This window comes from Panicum virgatum, chromosome 5K (assembly GCF_016808335.1).
Source record: "Panicum virgatum strain AP13 chromosome 5K, P.virgatum_v5, whole genome shotgun sequence".
Classification (NCBI taxonomy): domain Eukaryota; kingdom Viridiplantae; phylum Streptophyta; class Magnoliopsida; order Poales; family Poaceae; genus Panicum; species Panicum virgatum.
This window is the reverse complement of record NC_053140.1, coordinates 51,660,947-51,676,253: the sequence shown is the minus strand read 5'-3', so window position 1 is coordinate 51,676,253 and position 15,307 is coordinate 51,660,947. Positions and strand designations below refer to the sequence as shown.

Here is a 15,307-nt window from a genome sequence, read left to right as displayed (position 1 = left end):
ACTAAATATATTCTTACAAAATGCAAAGTTTATGTAATTCGGTTCTTTCGGTTAATTCGGTTACCCGAGGGTAGGAACCGAATTTTTTTCGGTTATTTCGGTTCTTCAATATTTGGAACCGAACAAGGAACCGAATTTTTCGGTTCCGGTTATTTCGGTTCCGGTTCTTTCGGTTCGGTTCTTCGGTTAAATTTGCCCACCCCTAGCGAGAGCCCAGCTTCGTTGGATCGCTGATGATCTTTTATTCTTTTTCTGCCCCGGGGTGCTTGTTGCAGATGCAGCAGCATTTTGGGACCTCTCGACTGTGGTGATACAAAGGCTGTTGCCGCCTAAGATTTGAAGGGCCTGGTGTTGTGGCAAATTTGCGTGCCCGTCCCCATTTATTTTTCACCAACAATCCATACAGGATAACATAAATAAACATAGGTCAAACAATAGAAATAAAAAAAATCAGAACACCGGCCAGGGACCAAACGAAGGAGGATGGATTCGGATGGCAAAACTTTTGACTATCTTGATGTCTGCGGCACATCACAAGTCGTCAGCTGCCAAGTCCCAAGTGATCACAAGCATATTCTCTCAGGTTCTCACAGGTCAACCTGGCAATTGCATTCTAGGCGCTTGCTTCGTTTTCAAGATATAAATCTGGATGGTCTAAGACGACATGGGATGGGATTGTCATGCCAGTAGAAAATTCTGCATGCAAAATCCCAACAAGCTAACAGAAGACTTGAACAATCAACGTGCTCCTAGTTGAAGACTGCGATATGAGAATTCCGTCACGACTCGTACTGATGAAAACTCAGCGCAGTTATTTAGTTATACACAAAGGGCACTGTCATTCATGATATTACACAAAGGGCAAGGTGTTCATACGATATTACACAACGGAGCTCACAACGACACAGCTATTACATCCAATCCAGCTCCTTATTCTGCAAGTCTGTTTAGCGCTTCAGGCAGCAATTGCATGTGGAAGACGAGGGATCCTGCAATTGGTAGGTATTTTGATCAAAGAATTCTGTCAGAAATGCTAAACTCTGGGAATAAATGTAACAGACATTATTCAGCAATGAACAGAACCGACGGCCAGCAGAGAAGTATAACGATAAGCAACAAACACGTTCTATGGCAACTATTTGCAGATTCCATATGCACACAGCAAAATTGACCAGTACGGCAAGAACCATTCATCACGTTATATAACTCAGGATGTTCAGGATGAAAAATAGGCATGGTTATCTACAGCATGTTCTACTTGACCAAGGAGCAAGAAAATACTTTGCTGCATTAAGTATCTTTGGTTGAAACCCACGTAATGTAAAAGCATGCAAAACTCTACCTTAAGCGCTAGCACTCTCTTCCACAGGCTTGAATTCCTGCAGCTCCTTGAAGTTCTCCCATGGCTTCTCCCAGACCTTAGCTTCATAGAGCTTCTTGGCTTCCCCATCCTTCACCTCAACAGTGAGATAGTACATGGTTCCAGCAACCACTTGCGTCTTCGCCTTCACAAGCTTCTCGAACTCCAGGAGAGCATTCTGCGCAGGGCAACGCAGAGGTTAGTTGCAACCTGAGATTTCATTTGTCGCGGACCGAAACTTAGCATATCCTTGTAAGGGTTAACATGACTGCTACTCTAGTACTGAATGAAGAAAAGCAATTACTGAATACTGAGTAACACACCTATCAGACTATCCTGTTAGAGGTCACTACATACCAACACTGAATTACTAGTACCGTTTGTTTTGAGATTGCACACTGATAATGGTAACTTCTGAATATTCTTCATCTTCTTACCATAACGTAAAACATTGAAACCTCACAGATTCAGTATTTGATTTAAACAGGGTTAATCTACACAGCTGAATGGCATGAATGCGGTTCAATTGTACATGTGACCTCTTGGGTGGTGGTAGGTAATCACTCATAAATCCAAGCATCCAAATCAAGTTTAATGGGCCGCACAATTCTTCCCATAGTCAAATTTAGCTACTGAACCTCTGGGAAAAAAAAAGAAAAAAACTAATCCGTGACGTCCAGGTAGGGAGCTCTGTTTAGATCTGTATGGCTGGCAACTGCTCAACCTCCTGACGCCTCCGCAAAGTTGTTCGGATTTACACGATTCGGGGCACCAGCAGATAGTTAAATTAGACCGAAACGAGCCAGCTGCTACCCAACGAATTCGCGATCGAAGCCGCGAGCGCCCGCGCAATTAGCAGCGGAACAACACGGATTAAGTTGGACGGACCTTTTAGGCGTCGCGGAGAAGAAGGGGCACCGGATACAGCGCGAGAAGGCGGGGGGGGGGGGGGGGGGGCGCCAGTGGAGGGGGCGCTTACGGTCTTCTTGTTGTGCTCGTCGACGGCGAAGCGGGCGAGCTCCTGGAGGTGGATGTCGTTGTCGTTCTGCGGCGCGTCCGTGACGCCGCCAGCCAGCGGCCCGCGGTCGGCCATGGGCGGCTCCTCTTGCGCGCTGCGGGTGAGCGAGAGGGTGAGGGTGAGGGTGAGGGCGAGCAGGGCAGCGACCGGTCCGGCGATTCGGTGTTTGCGCATCTGGATCGGGCGGCCTGGGGCCGTCGGGATTTATAGCGCGAGCTCACGGGGAGATGATGCTAGCGGAGGAGGATGCGATCCGTCAACACGATGTTGCTGTGATCGTGGGGGTGGGGGATGGAAAGTGGCCCTTTTGGTCAGTGTGCTAGAAATTCTAGAACAAATTTTGATTGTGATTATGGGTGTCCAACAAAATCAGTTTATAAAACTAATTTCAAAACTCTGCGTTAGAAAGTCTAAATAATCTAATAACGTCTTTGATCGCATGATTAGAGGACGATTACTGTCGTATCACCGTAGCGAATTATCGATTAATTATCGTCATTAGATTCATTACGAAAAGCTACACCCATTTTTGAAAAAAAAATTTGCAAATAGACTTCGTTTAGTTTTTCATGTATGCAAGATTTTTTTTTGAAGAACGTGCATTCCAGTTCCTAGCATGATCCAAACAAGGCCAGTGAGGGTGTATTTAGTTGATGAAAGTTTTCATTTTTGGTACTGTAGCACATTTCGTTATTATTTGACAAATAATGTCTAATCAATGATTAATTATGATTAAAAGATTCATCTCGTGCTAGTTAGACTGTGTAATTGATTATTTTTTTCAACTATATTTAATGTTCCATACATGTATCCGAAGATTCGATGTGACGAGTACTTAAAAAAAATTGGAAACTAAACAGAGCCTAAGCGGGCGGTTTGATCCTAACGCCTTTATGTAATGTCCTGCCTTCCCGAGGTCGGACCTGCTTACATAGTCTTTTCTGCATATTTTGTCCTCACTCGTGCGCACCCGGAAAGAATTTCCCGGTCGGTCACCCATCCCTAAATTTCTCCGGGCCAAATATGTTTAACCTCCGAAAAAAATTACAACTTGTTGGTATAAATATTTTATTAATCCTATTAAATCCTGGGCGGAAGTGTCACGCTTTACCCTTCTGCCTTCTCTAGCAGCAGTAGTACGCCGCCTGCAACACGTTTTTCCACTAGTGACGCCTCCGGTTATAGGGACAGGGTACTCGTGGATTCACCGCGAACTCTCGTGGTGAAGGCTCGTAGGAACAAGAAAAGATCTTGCGGCGTACTTCAGGATGCAAATGGGTTGGAATGGGATAACCAGTGATTAATCCAAGCAACCCATTAATATTATTTCTAGATTTTGGGTTACACCACTGAATTTTAATGTTTACCCAAACAATCCAATGGGTCAACCAAAACATCATAACTGGATAGATTATCACGCTCTGCGGCTGCCAGAAATGACGTTTCTTCAAGCAAGCAAGGCGATGAGGAGAATCAACCAATAGTTTCTCTCTTCTCTCTATCCAGGAGCCTATACCCACACGCCCGCCGCCGCCGCTCGTGACGGAACCCGCACGGCCGCATCCGCCAACAGCTCACCGGAGATGGATGGCTCCGGTTGCCTATCAGTTGGGTTGCAATCAACTGGAATCAAATCGAGGTAGGCTTCCTCTTTCATCCTGCCTTCCGCTCTGCCCGAATTTCTTGCCGCCGCCGGCCACTTGCCCGTCCCTATCACCCAGCAGCGCACCCTCATGCCTCTGCACCTGCCTCCCTATGAGTCCGCTGATAGATGGGGTTCGGAGCTTGGAATTCAAATCTGCAGGAAGACGACTACGAGCGCACGGAGCATACCTATTGCCAGCGTTGGGCTGCGCTGCTGCAGACAGGCAGCACAAGATCGGCGAAGGTAGAGGCACCGTCGCTGCCCCGCTGTGAAGTTGGGAACTCGCGAGCCGCGGGACAGGCTAATGGACAGGTGGAGATTGGGTTACCCAATAACCCACAACGTTAGACACTAATTTGCATCAAAATTGAGTGGGTCAACCCGATGGGTATTTACATCAGGCTGAATATTTTGGGTACTGGGTCAATGGGTCGACCCACTACAATCTACATCCTGAGGCGTACTGGAAGCGCCGGAAGGATGAAGCGAAAGACAAATGATATCTCGATTCTCGACGGCGGCCTGATGGCATCGAGATCTAGAAGCGCGCGGTCGCAGTTTCGTCCTTGCGTAAAGCGATGAAAAGTCCTCAGAGTAGATCGCGGCGAAGCTGGCGGGATCATCATGTGATGAGACGTGCATCGCTTGCCACGAGGTTCACGACTCGCCCCGTGTTTGCGCGGTCTTCGATCTCGTAACGCAACCAGCGCAAGGATGCAAGTGGGGCAGCGTATTCTATGCAAACCAGCCATCCTTTGCAAATTTTGTAAACTCTAATTAAGACCATTAAATGCTCATTCGATGGCTAAAGGCGGAGGTGGATTATTTTAGCACTTAAATCCCCACTCATCCCATCCTAATGCAAATCACCTCCAAATCACAGGCTGCGCCGCTTCCTTCACCCTCTCGTCGATTCAGTCGTTTCGTCTGGCGTGGCGTCGGTCTGTCTGCCGCCGGAGAGTGCGGGCGGAGGGAGCCGCCGTAGCGCTCGACCGCCAAGCGACGCCGGCGTGGATTCGTCGATTCAGTTGGTCAAATGGACTGAATACAAACAGCTGGTCAATCGTGTGACAGTTCCAGCCGGCCAGCCACTGATTGAACGAGGTTGCTCCTGGTGGTCTATCTGATCTGTTCGGTTGGCCGTTCCATGTGCTGCGCCGTGGCTAGCCCCTCCACAGAGGTGTCAGCGACGAAGGCGTCGTCGCCCACTCGCCCTGGCGGACCAGCTTGTGGGAGCTCCTAGCCATCGGAGCCCCATCTCTTCCAGGATTCCAGCATGACCGGACTCCACGGCGGCGAGCGGCCTCGGTGGGAATCGGTAGCACAACGATCGGGCGGCGCGGCGAAGGCGCGGCGGTCTCACACGTAGCGCTTAACTCCATCGCGGAGGGCACACGAACGTGATCCGTCGAGCCACCTACCGGACGAATCGACACCGGCGTCCCTTGGCGGTTGAGCGCTACGGCGGCTCCCTCCGCTCGTACTCTCCAACGGCCAGACAGACCGACGCTAGACGAAACGACGTGAATCGACGACGACGAGGGGGCGAAGGAAGAGGCGCAACATGTGATTTGGGGGGTGATTTTTAAAATTTGAGATTAGGATGAGATGAGTGGGGGTTAAGTGCTAAAATAACCCACCTCTACCTCTAACCATCGGATGAGCATCTAGTGGTCTTGATTAGAGTTTACAAAATTTGCATAGAATAGCTAGTTTCCATAGAATATGATACCATCTAATAATATATTTTTATCATGATGACATATCACTTTTTTTCTTCCAAATTATTTACACAAAGTTTCATTCTAATTTATTTTATCAATTTTTAGATCCGCCTATAATAACCTAAAATATATATAATTTGCATCTCTACTCCCAGGGCCATCACCGTATTCATATACAATCATCATGTTGTTTCCTTCTCCCCGAAGTTGAGTCACCCGATGTTGAATCTACAGTTGACCGCAAGTTTCGAAATTTACTGTCCTCTTCGACTCCTACTCCACACTCCACGGCCTCCCCTCTCTCTTCTCGTTCCCCTTCCCTTGCTTTTCCCCTTCCGCTTCCCCTACCATTTCACCCCCTTTCTCGTTCGCGCCGCTGGGACCTGGGAGCAGAGGAGATGGCTGGGCGGAGCGCGGCTGCGGGCCGGCGGCGGGGAAGCGTGATGGCGGGCCGGCGGCAGGGAAGCAGCGGGGAGCCGCGGTGGCAGGCCGATGGCGGCCGGTGACGGCGAGCTCCCTAGGCTAATCTCTAACGATCAGGCTAATCATGATTCACAGTGCTAATCTCTAACGATCAGGCTCATGCATGAATCATGATGATGACGAGTTGACGACGATGAGGAGGAGGCCCAACAGCACAGGCCCGCGTCCCCATCCCCTCCGGCCCAAAAGCAACCGACGTGTTTTTCGGCATTCGTCGAAGTCGTGATGGGCCTGACACTGCCGCGCTAGCTGGGTCGCGGCATTTCTCTCAGTGCACACCACTGGGAAAGGCCTCCCTGTAGCATACTAGCGTGCAAAAGGCCCACGCCAGAACCAAATTGACACCGTCTTTGCCCTGAGCGCTATCTTTTGCCAACAATTCTAGACAAGCTCGGAGAGGCAGTGGATTCGACCTTTTTCGCTATCGCTCCGGCGTCCCTATCGGCTCCGTGGACTCAAGTCGAGCATCTGACAAATCCGAGTGTCATCGGTGAAGGGAAACCCATGGAGGCACCGGGCATGTTGGCTGTCCCTGAGTCCTGACGTGACGACTTCACAGAAAAAAGAGAGAAAAGAACGCAGGGTATGCTCAGGTGAGCCAAGCCAATAGGCAGCGAGCAGTGCTATCTTTTTGCCATGCGACAGATGCTATGTGTACCAGCCAACAGAAATGAGGCGAGCGTGACCGCTGCACGGCTGCAGTTGCAGCGCCTCAGCCCTCAGCAGCAGCAGAGTTTCTGGTACACTGTGCTTATGCGGAGGAAAGTGGCTCAGCTCAGCTCAGCTGCCCACGTCTCCAGGAAGCTTTAGATCCGTAATAGTACTAATAAGCAGGTGGGCTCACCGTCCATAAGAAAGAGCACCATCTTGGCAATCTGCTTCCGTCGGTTTTTGCCTCCCGCGCACGTTACATCTCTCTCTCTCTCTCTCTCTCTCTCTCTCTCTCTCTCTCTCTCTCTCTCTCTCTCTCTCTCTCTCTCTCTCTCTCTCTCTCTCTCTCTCTCTCTCTCTCTCTCTCCAAAGACAAGGCTTGCTTAACCGCACGCACCCTATCTGCCATGCTGTTGAAGTGTTATCCTTGCCGGTGCTCGATCGCGCACATCACCTCGGATCGCCTGTCAATCTGTCCATGAAGATGAAGCAATGAGCAACTCTCTGCTCGCTGCATATCTGAAGCTTGTTCTGACGAACGGGACGTGCGGGCTGCCGTCTTTCCAGGGGTTCTTCTCAATTCCCAATCTCAAGTGACGGGTCGCAAGGCCAGCCCAGATCGAGCGCATCCCTGCATCCAAAAGAGGCCGAGCCGCAGAAGCCTTAACCAATTGTGACCCAATGCGCAGGCACTCGCGGCCTGCCTGCGAGGCTGGGGCGCGCGGTGTTCACGTGGGAATATGCCGGGGGCACAAGCACAAAGCTGGAAAGAGAGAGGAGAAATTCCCCGAACCAGATGTCATTCATCTCGCCGGGAGGGGTCCCGTCCGGCCCGGTCCGCCACATGTACGCCACGCTCGCCGAACGAGCTCACCAACCCGTCTCGCCGGCGGTGACCAACCTCCCGCTCGCGCCCCAGTCGATCCCATCGCTCTCCTGCGCCGAGCTGCGCTGCAGCTTCGGACCTCGGCCAGAACGCTCCGCCGCCGTCGGCGTCACCTCTCGTCGCCGCGGCCTCGCCAGCCCACCTCGCCGAACCGCGCCAAAGGCCAAACTGGTCGCTATTTTTGTCCACGCGGGCTCCGGCGCCTCGCCACCACCGCGCGTCAGCGTCGCTCCTGGCCCTCGGAGTCTTTGCTCCTCCACCGCTGGATGGTCGACTCACTTTCCCGTGGGTTCGGCACACGGTGGGATCAGGAACACGGAGGGCGTTCGGTTCGGTTCGATCTGGCGAGGGCTGTGGCCTGTGGCCCGGGCACCGGACAGTTTGGTGAGCGGCCCATTCTTTAGGTCCTCGAAGGCCGGAAGGCTGTCAGTCACACCACACGATCTGAGAGTGGCTGCAGCCTGCAGGGGCGCGCCCGGCGCCCGGCACGGCCTGCAGTTGCGGCCTCGTCGATGATGGATCCCATCTCGACGTCAAGACTCGAGAGTCAGACCTTGCCAACCAAATATGTCTGGATGCTGGTTCCGATCACATGAGATTACGTTCATGGCGTCAGAAAGTCTGACGGGTCATGAATTTGGGGCCAAGAGAACACAAGAGGGGGGCGAGGCAGGGGAGACACGCGTGATGCAGTCCGGTTTCGATGGCGGGCATCTTGAGCCGAGTCCGGCCCGGTGGCAGTGCCAGGGGGAAGTGGCAACGACGAGCGCTGTCGATCGATGAACACTGCAACTGTAAACAGGCGGACCGCGAGGGTCTCTCTCATAGCATGCTCGTGCCACCGACGACCGAATCCTTTGAGAGCTTTCTTTAGGGATTAACTTTCCCTTCCCCTTGTCAGACAGGGATGAGCTAACCGTGCATGCCGTCGGTGCCACGATCAGGTCACACGGTAAAGTCCAGAGTGGGATCTAACGCTCAGCTGCTAGCTGTACGCGGCCATGATTGGATTTGGCCATGTGATTTGCTTACTTTACAAAATAAAGCATCATCCTCTCCTCACTCCTCAGCAGCTGCTATCTCAGCATAGTAGCAGTACTGATGATCAGCTCACTGCTCTGCACTGCTTTGACTAATACGAGGAAAAACAAAATAGAAGAAAATCTACCGACATCCTGTCGTTTGTTTAGACTGTAGTGGCGCCATTGGAGTGTGCCGGTTGGACTTTCTTTTCAGTGGACTGCACGGTGGGCTAATATGCCGGATCAAACCTTAAAAAAAATGCCGGATCAGCAAATGATCTATCAAGGGTCAAGGCTGCATATTTCATTTTTGGGATAGATGGTAATAGTGTAATACAGTGACTTCCGAACCTAACAGAAGCTTTTGAAAGGGGACGAAATATCTGACTGATATCATGAGCTTCGTACTATCAAAGCACCCACAGTGCACCGACCGAAGCACGGCACGGTACACAAGAACTCCCCCGTTCCGTTTCCACGGCACTTGGCGTTGTGACGGGGCCGGGTCGACACGGGACGGAATGGAAGCTCCGAGCCGCGACCCCCCGGGGGCCCACAATAAAACAAGTCAAAGCACCTCCCCCAAAGCAACAACCCAATTGTCCACGTGGCCATCAGCCCCCTCCTCCCAAGCCGGCAAGAACCCCCTGCCCACCCGCTCCAAATCCCCCCACCACCTACCTCCGTCCCCGCCTTCCAGATCCGACTCCTCCTCCCTCCTCAGATCTCGCTCCCGCTCCCGCTCTCGCGCGAGATCCACCGCCTCCGCCCGCGCCACCTCGCCGGAGGAGCAGGGGCGAGCCGGGGGCAGCGGCGGCCGGGCAGAAGCCAGCCATGGGGAAGGAGGGCGCCGGCAGCGGCGGCGACGGCGGCATGTCGGAGTCGGTGATCCGCAAGGTGCTCGTCTCGTACATGTACGTGGCGGTTTGGATCTTCCTCTCCTTCTCTGTCATCGTCTACAACAAGTACATCCTCGACCCCAAGATGTACAACTGGCCCTTCCCCATCTCGCTCACCATGGTGCACATGGCCTTCTGCTCCTCCCTCGCCGTCGCGCTCGTCCGCGTCCTCCGCGTCGTCGACCTGCCCTCCTCGCCCGCCATGACGCCGCAGCTCTACGTCGCCTCCGTGCTCCCCATCGGCGCGCTCTACTCGCTCTCGCTCTGGTTCTCCAACTCGGCCTACATCTACCTGTCCGTCTCCTTCATCCAGATGCTCAAGGCGCTCATGCCGGTCGCCGTCTACTCCATCGGGGTGCTCTTCAAGAAGGAGACCTTCAAGTCCTCCTCCATGCTCAACATGCTCTCCATCTCCTTCGGCGTCGCCATCGCCGCCTACGGCGAGGCGCGCTTCGATGTCCGCGGCGTCGCGCTGCAGCTCGCCGCTGTCGCCTTCGAGGCCACGCGCCTCGTCCTCATCCAGATCCTCCTCACCTCCAAGGGCATCTCGCTCAACCCCATCACCTCGCTCTACTACGTCGCCCCCTGCTGCCTCGCCTTCCTCGTCGTGCCCTGGGTCTTCGTCGAGCTGCCCAGGCTGCGCGCCGTCGGCACTTTCCAGCCGGACCTCTTCGTCTTCGGCACCAACTCGCTCTGCGCCTTCGCGCTCAACCTCGCCGTCTTCCTGCTCGTCGGCAAGACGTCCGCGCTCACCATGAACGTCGCCGGCGTCGTCAAGGACTGGCTGCTCATCGCATTCTCCTGGTCCGTCATCCGCGACACTGTCACCCCCATCAACCTCTTCGGCTACGGGATCGCCTTCCTCGGCGTGGGCTACTACAACCACGTCAAGCTGCAGGCGCTCAAGGCCAAGGAGCGCAGAAGAAGGCGGCGCAGGCCGACGAGGAGGCCGGGTCGCTGCTGCAGGAGCGCGACTCGCACGCCGACCGCAAGACGGACAACCAGGCGTAGCGATGTGACGGATCCCATTATCCAACCGCGCTCGCTCGATTCGGTCGGTTCTGAATCCATTCCCCCCTAGTGTACTGTATGATCCGACCCTTACAAGTTTGATGCAAATTTTGTTCATTTCTTGTCTTGGTCTGGTGGTGGCAAGGCAAATAAGCACGGGAAAGATGCAAGCTTTGTGTCGAACATGTGAAAATATATGAGCAATTCTTGTCTTTTTGACCGGCTGTAGTTCTTAGTACTACTACTTGGACAGGACGCCAAATTGTTTGCATTGTCTATGTAGCTACATGGATGATCGGTTTTGTCTCGCAAACTGAATGCAAATCTACATCAGTTTCTAGAGCTGTTAATTTAATATTGAACTGGTTCTAACTATATATGCTGCCATGTTGGGATATTGGACAGGAGACCTGGTGCCATTGCAAACACTGAATCCACCATTGGAATTGTTAAGTTGGTGTATGGTTGCTCTCATTGAAGCTGGACCCGCTTTTGGTTCATTTTCACGCTTTGTCCAATTGGTTGAATCCAAATATCCGGGTTTCAGGAGTCTGAAGAATGGTTGCTGGGGAGCATCAGCACCTTAAATCTACCTGCAGGAGCAGGACTAGGAGAAACTTTTATCCTACGCCGATACTATTACGGCGGGCTCAAAGGCCAAGGAAGGCGCAGAAGAAGGCGGCGCAGGCCGACGAGGAGGCCGGGTCGCTGCTGCAGGAGCGCGACTCGCACGCCGACCGCAAGACGGACAACCAGGCGTAGCGAGTGTGACGGATCCCATTATCCAACCGCGCTCGCTCGATTCGGTCGGTTCTGAATCCAGTCCCCCCTAGTGTACTGTATGATCCGACCCTTACAAGTTTGATGCAAATTTTGTTCATTTCTTGTCTTGGTCTGGTGGTGGCAAGGCAAATAAGCACGGGAAAGATGCAAGCTTTGTGTCGAACATGTGAAAATATATGAGCAATTCTTGTCTTTTTGACCGGCTGTAGTTCTTAGTACTACGTACTTGGACAGGACGCCAAATTGTTTGCATTGTCTATGTAGCTACATGGATGATCGGTTTTGTCTCGCAAACTGAATGCAAATCTACATCAGTTTCTAGAGCTGTTAATTTAATATTGAACTGGTTCTAACTATATATGCTGCCATGTTGGGATATTGGACAGGAGACCTGGTGCCATTGCAAACACTGAATCCACCAGTGAATTGTTAAGTTGGTGTATGGTTGCTCTCAGTGAAGCTGGACCCGCTTTTGGTTCATTTTCACGCTTTGTCCAATTGGTTGAATCCAAATATCCGGGTTCAGGAGTCTGAAGAATTGGTTGCTGGGGAGCATCAGCACCTTAAATCTACCTGCAGGAGCAGGACTAGGAGAAACTTTTTATCCTACGCCGATACTATTGTTTTGCTATTGTTTTTCCATTCCATCCCTTGATGCCCCAGATAGTGTAGTGAAAGTCAACCTCTACAATAGTGCAAATGCCTAATAGTAACTTCTATATATGTATCGGATCTCACTGAGAATTGCAACTCAATCTCGGTCATGTGGTGTGATGATTCCTGAACCACCATAACTGTGGTTTGTCCCAGGACTGGATGTGAGTTGTGTTGCCACTACGGCACAGAGCTCACATTACCAGTACATTACCATTACCAGCAGACAGTAGCTCACCTCCGGTACATGTACATTGTCCGGCTGCAAAGTTTCGGTTGCTTTGCCTTCTTCCTGCAGACATCACCACTTGCTGGTGAGTAGCAACCTTTAAACGCACAAGATGCGCCCTCCAAGGCCCCAACAGAAGAATAAAGTTTAACAAAGACTGGTCCAGCATGCCTTCTGTCCGCACTAAGCAGCGAGACAAGGGTGATCGGAAAGGATCGAGGGGATTTTTACTTGTTGGAATTTATTCCCTCCCAACCCCTCGAATCCCTTTCAACGCCCCTGCAATCGAACAAGGCCTAAAGCTTAGCACGTGCCTTTCAATTGAAGGCTTGGCCTTTCGATCAGATCAGCAAGATTTCTACCTGACGCGTAGCGCCTCGGATTGCTAATTCGCCTTTGCCTGTTGGTGTTGCGAACGGAGTAGTCCATAAATCACAACAATAGTCCATCAAAACTTCATATCCATAGTCCATACAAATCATCAAATACACATCATGTTATTTGTATGAGGGTATATGGTTTTTATGCAACACAATAATTATTTGAAATAATCATTGTATTGCATAAGAACCATATACCCTCGTACAAATAGCTAGCATACACATATAAATTCATGTGTGTATGACACAGTGCTAGAGGACTATACATTATCTTGCAAAATGTTAGGTGCATAATGATGGGTACATGTATGTGTTAGTAAGTTAGTTGTTGATATTGTAGGAGATGATATTAGTGGTAGGATTTATCATATATGTGGTAGTACTTATCAAAATGTTAGGTGCATAATGATGGTTACATGTATGTGACATGTCTATATATGTGTGTGACATGTATATATGTATCTTATATATGTTTGTGCCATGTCATGTATTCAATTTGCACTGAAATGCTGCCAAAATTTTCATTGTTCGTACTAACTATGCAATGCTATGTCCATTATATACATTAAAACATTATATATGGAGTCATTTCTTACGACATGTCAATTGTTCAAATGGAGTCATTTCTTTGTAAAATTTGGCTTCACTGCACCTGTTTTTTTAATTCCCGGTCGCTGTGACCGGTTTCCCGGTCAGAAAACACCGGTTCCCGGTCGGAAAAACCGGTTTCCCGATTTTTGAATTTGAAGTGCCATTTCATCCGGTTTCTGGCGGTTTTCACCGGGAACCGGCCGGTTTCCCGTTCCCGGACTCAGGCGGGAAAACGCTTCCCGACGGAAACGTAAACCCTGGTCTCCCATACACTCGAGGAAATACATCTGAATTCACTGCTGGCTGCGCTAAGCATAGACTGCACACTGCCCTGGTGGCTGGTGCTAGTGCAGTGCTACCACCACAGTATGCATGCGCGAACGCTTCAATATTTAGTCTCAATTTTGCATCCTTCGCATGAAGAACTATAGCAACCAGCAACCAGATGCAGAAAAGGGACAGAAAAAAACGTTGCTATAGTTCGCCGTTTGGGACCAGAATTACGTGCTCCATTGCAAGGGGGAAAAAGGCACATGGTGTGAACCGGACATTCTTTCTTGGGTCCTCCCGATTGTTGAACTGGAAGCAGTGGTCTTGGCACTGGCAGAGCGTAAAAGGTACGGTGCGGCACGTTTTAGGTCACTTCTCGGCATCTGCCAGCCGGCTGGTTCGCGACGGCAGACTGGACCCGTCCGTCCGCACCCAGCGCGTCGTCCCAGCCGGCCGTAGTGCCCAAGTGGCCGCCGGCTGACCTTCTTCTTCCTCCTTTCCGGCCGCCACCGCGGGGGCGAAACGGCGGCGCGGCCCGCGAAACAGCTCTCGCCAAGCCGAAAAAAAGCCCAGGCCTGGCCAGCCACTCTGGGGTTGAGAACACGTCAGCTAGCACCTGCATACCTGCACGATGCGATTCTCTTGAGGAGGAATGGAGGATGTTGTCCACTATCAGCAGCAACGGTTGGTCGATCGATGAGGTACATGGGACAGTAGTGGTCGATTCCGTACGGTGCTGATGATGAGAAGCTTCAATTCGTGGTTACAAATTTAAAAGAGACAAGCAGGCTGGAGCATTACTAGGCAGCAGCGGAGAATCCTCAGTGACCCATGTCCGGTCAAGAATTTACAAACTGGAGCAGGAAAAAACGAAAAGAAAAAAGCAAAGTTCGTTCTAGTGGTCGCCTTTTGCTTTTGGAAACGGCGACGCATCATGCATGCATGCCCCCCGTGAGTCGTGGGTCAGCTTGGGTGGTGCAGTGGCCGCCGGGACACGAGTAGAACGCAGCAAGCCAGCAAATGCATATATTCATAAAAAAAATAGGTTGGGGAGCACAAATTTGGCAGCACGTACGTACTACAGGCCAGCAGCTGCGAAATTAAGTGTCCAAAAAAAAAACCCGCAATAATCGTGTGGCCTAGCGATAATGGTAGCATTCCAATTTCCACGGCAACGTTTGGGCCGGCCGGGTCAATTCCCCAGCGCTTGGTGCCGTGATGCAAACGAACCAGCTGCAGGCCGGGCAGCAGTGCCGTGATGCAAACTTGACTCGGAGACTCCACGGGGCATGGTATACCGACCAACAATGTAGATGCAGTGCAACCACACGCACGCGTGCCGTGATGCAAACTTGACCGGCCGGGCAGCAGCTGTTGACACCTACTAATTTCTGATTGTCCGGGGAGGCAGCAAATAATCGCGCACGCACCTGCCGGCTATATACAGAGGAATTATACTAGCAAAACCGTTAATGGGCTTCGCCTGTTTTCGCGGTTCCCGTTCTCATGCATGTGGTTCAACACCCAGCATTGGCATGCGCATGTGCATGGCCGGATTGTTGGTCAGACCCGAGAATCAAATCGATCTAGAGATCCAAGTACATACCCTACGACTTCTCATTCTTTTTCGAAAGGAACCTACATGACTACTCCTCATTGCTCTATGACTTTTGAGGTACACATAAACGCGCGAAATATAAA

General features: G+C 51.3%; 1 protein-coding gene, 1 long non-coding RNA gene and 1 pseudogene across 3 annotated transcripts; 2 read left to right on the top strand and 1 right to left on the bottom strand.

Annotated features, from left to right (window-relative positions):
* Positions 1-766: 766 nt before the first annotated feature.
* Positions 767-2,653, bottom strand: LOC120708380 (cystatin-1-like). Its single transcript, XM_039993596.1, has 3 exons — positions 2,340-2,653; positions 1,343-1,538; positions 767-989 (listed from the first exon to the last, which is right to left on the bottom strand). Exons 1-2 carry the CDS (start codon positions 2,550-2,552, stop codon positions 1,344-1,346), a joined length of 408 nt encoding a protein of 135 aa, XP_039849530.1. The 5' UTR covers positions 2,553-2,653; the 3' UTR covers positions 767-989; position 1,343.
* A 6,766-nt stretch (positions 2,654-9,419) lies between these two features.
* LOC120708378 lies at positions 9,420-10,706 on the top strand (annotated as a pseudogene). Its single transcript, XR_005689344.1, has one exon. The product of XR_005689344.1 is annotated as a probable sugar phosphate/phosphate translocator At2g25520 (transcript).
* A 647-nt stretch (positions 10,707-11,353) lies between these two features.
* On the top strand, positions 11,354-12,276 carry LOC120708379. The gene is made up of 2 exons (XR_005689345.1): positions 11,354-11,505; positions 11,869-12,276. It is a non-coding gene; the product is annotated as an uncharacterized LOC120708379 (long non-coding RNA).
* Positions 12,277-15,307: the final 3,031 nt, after the last annotated feature.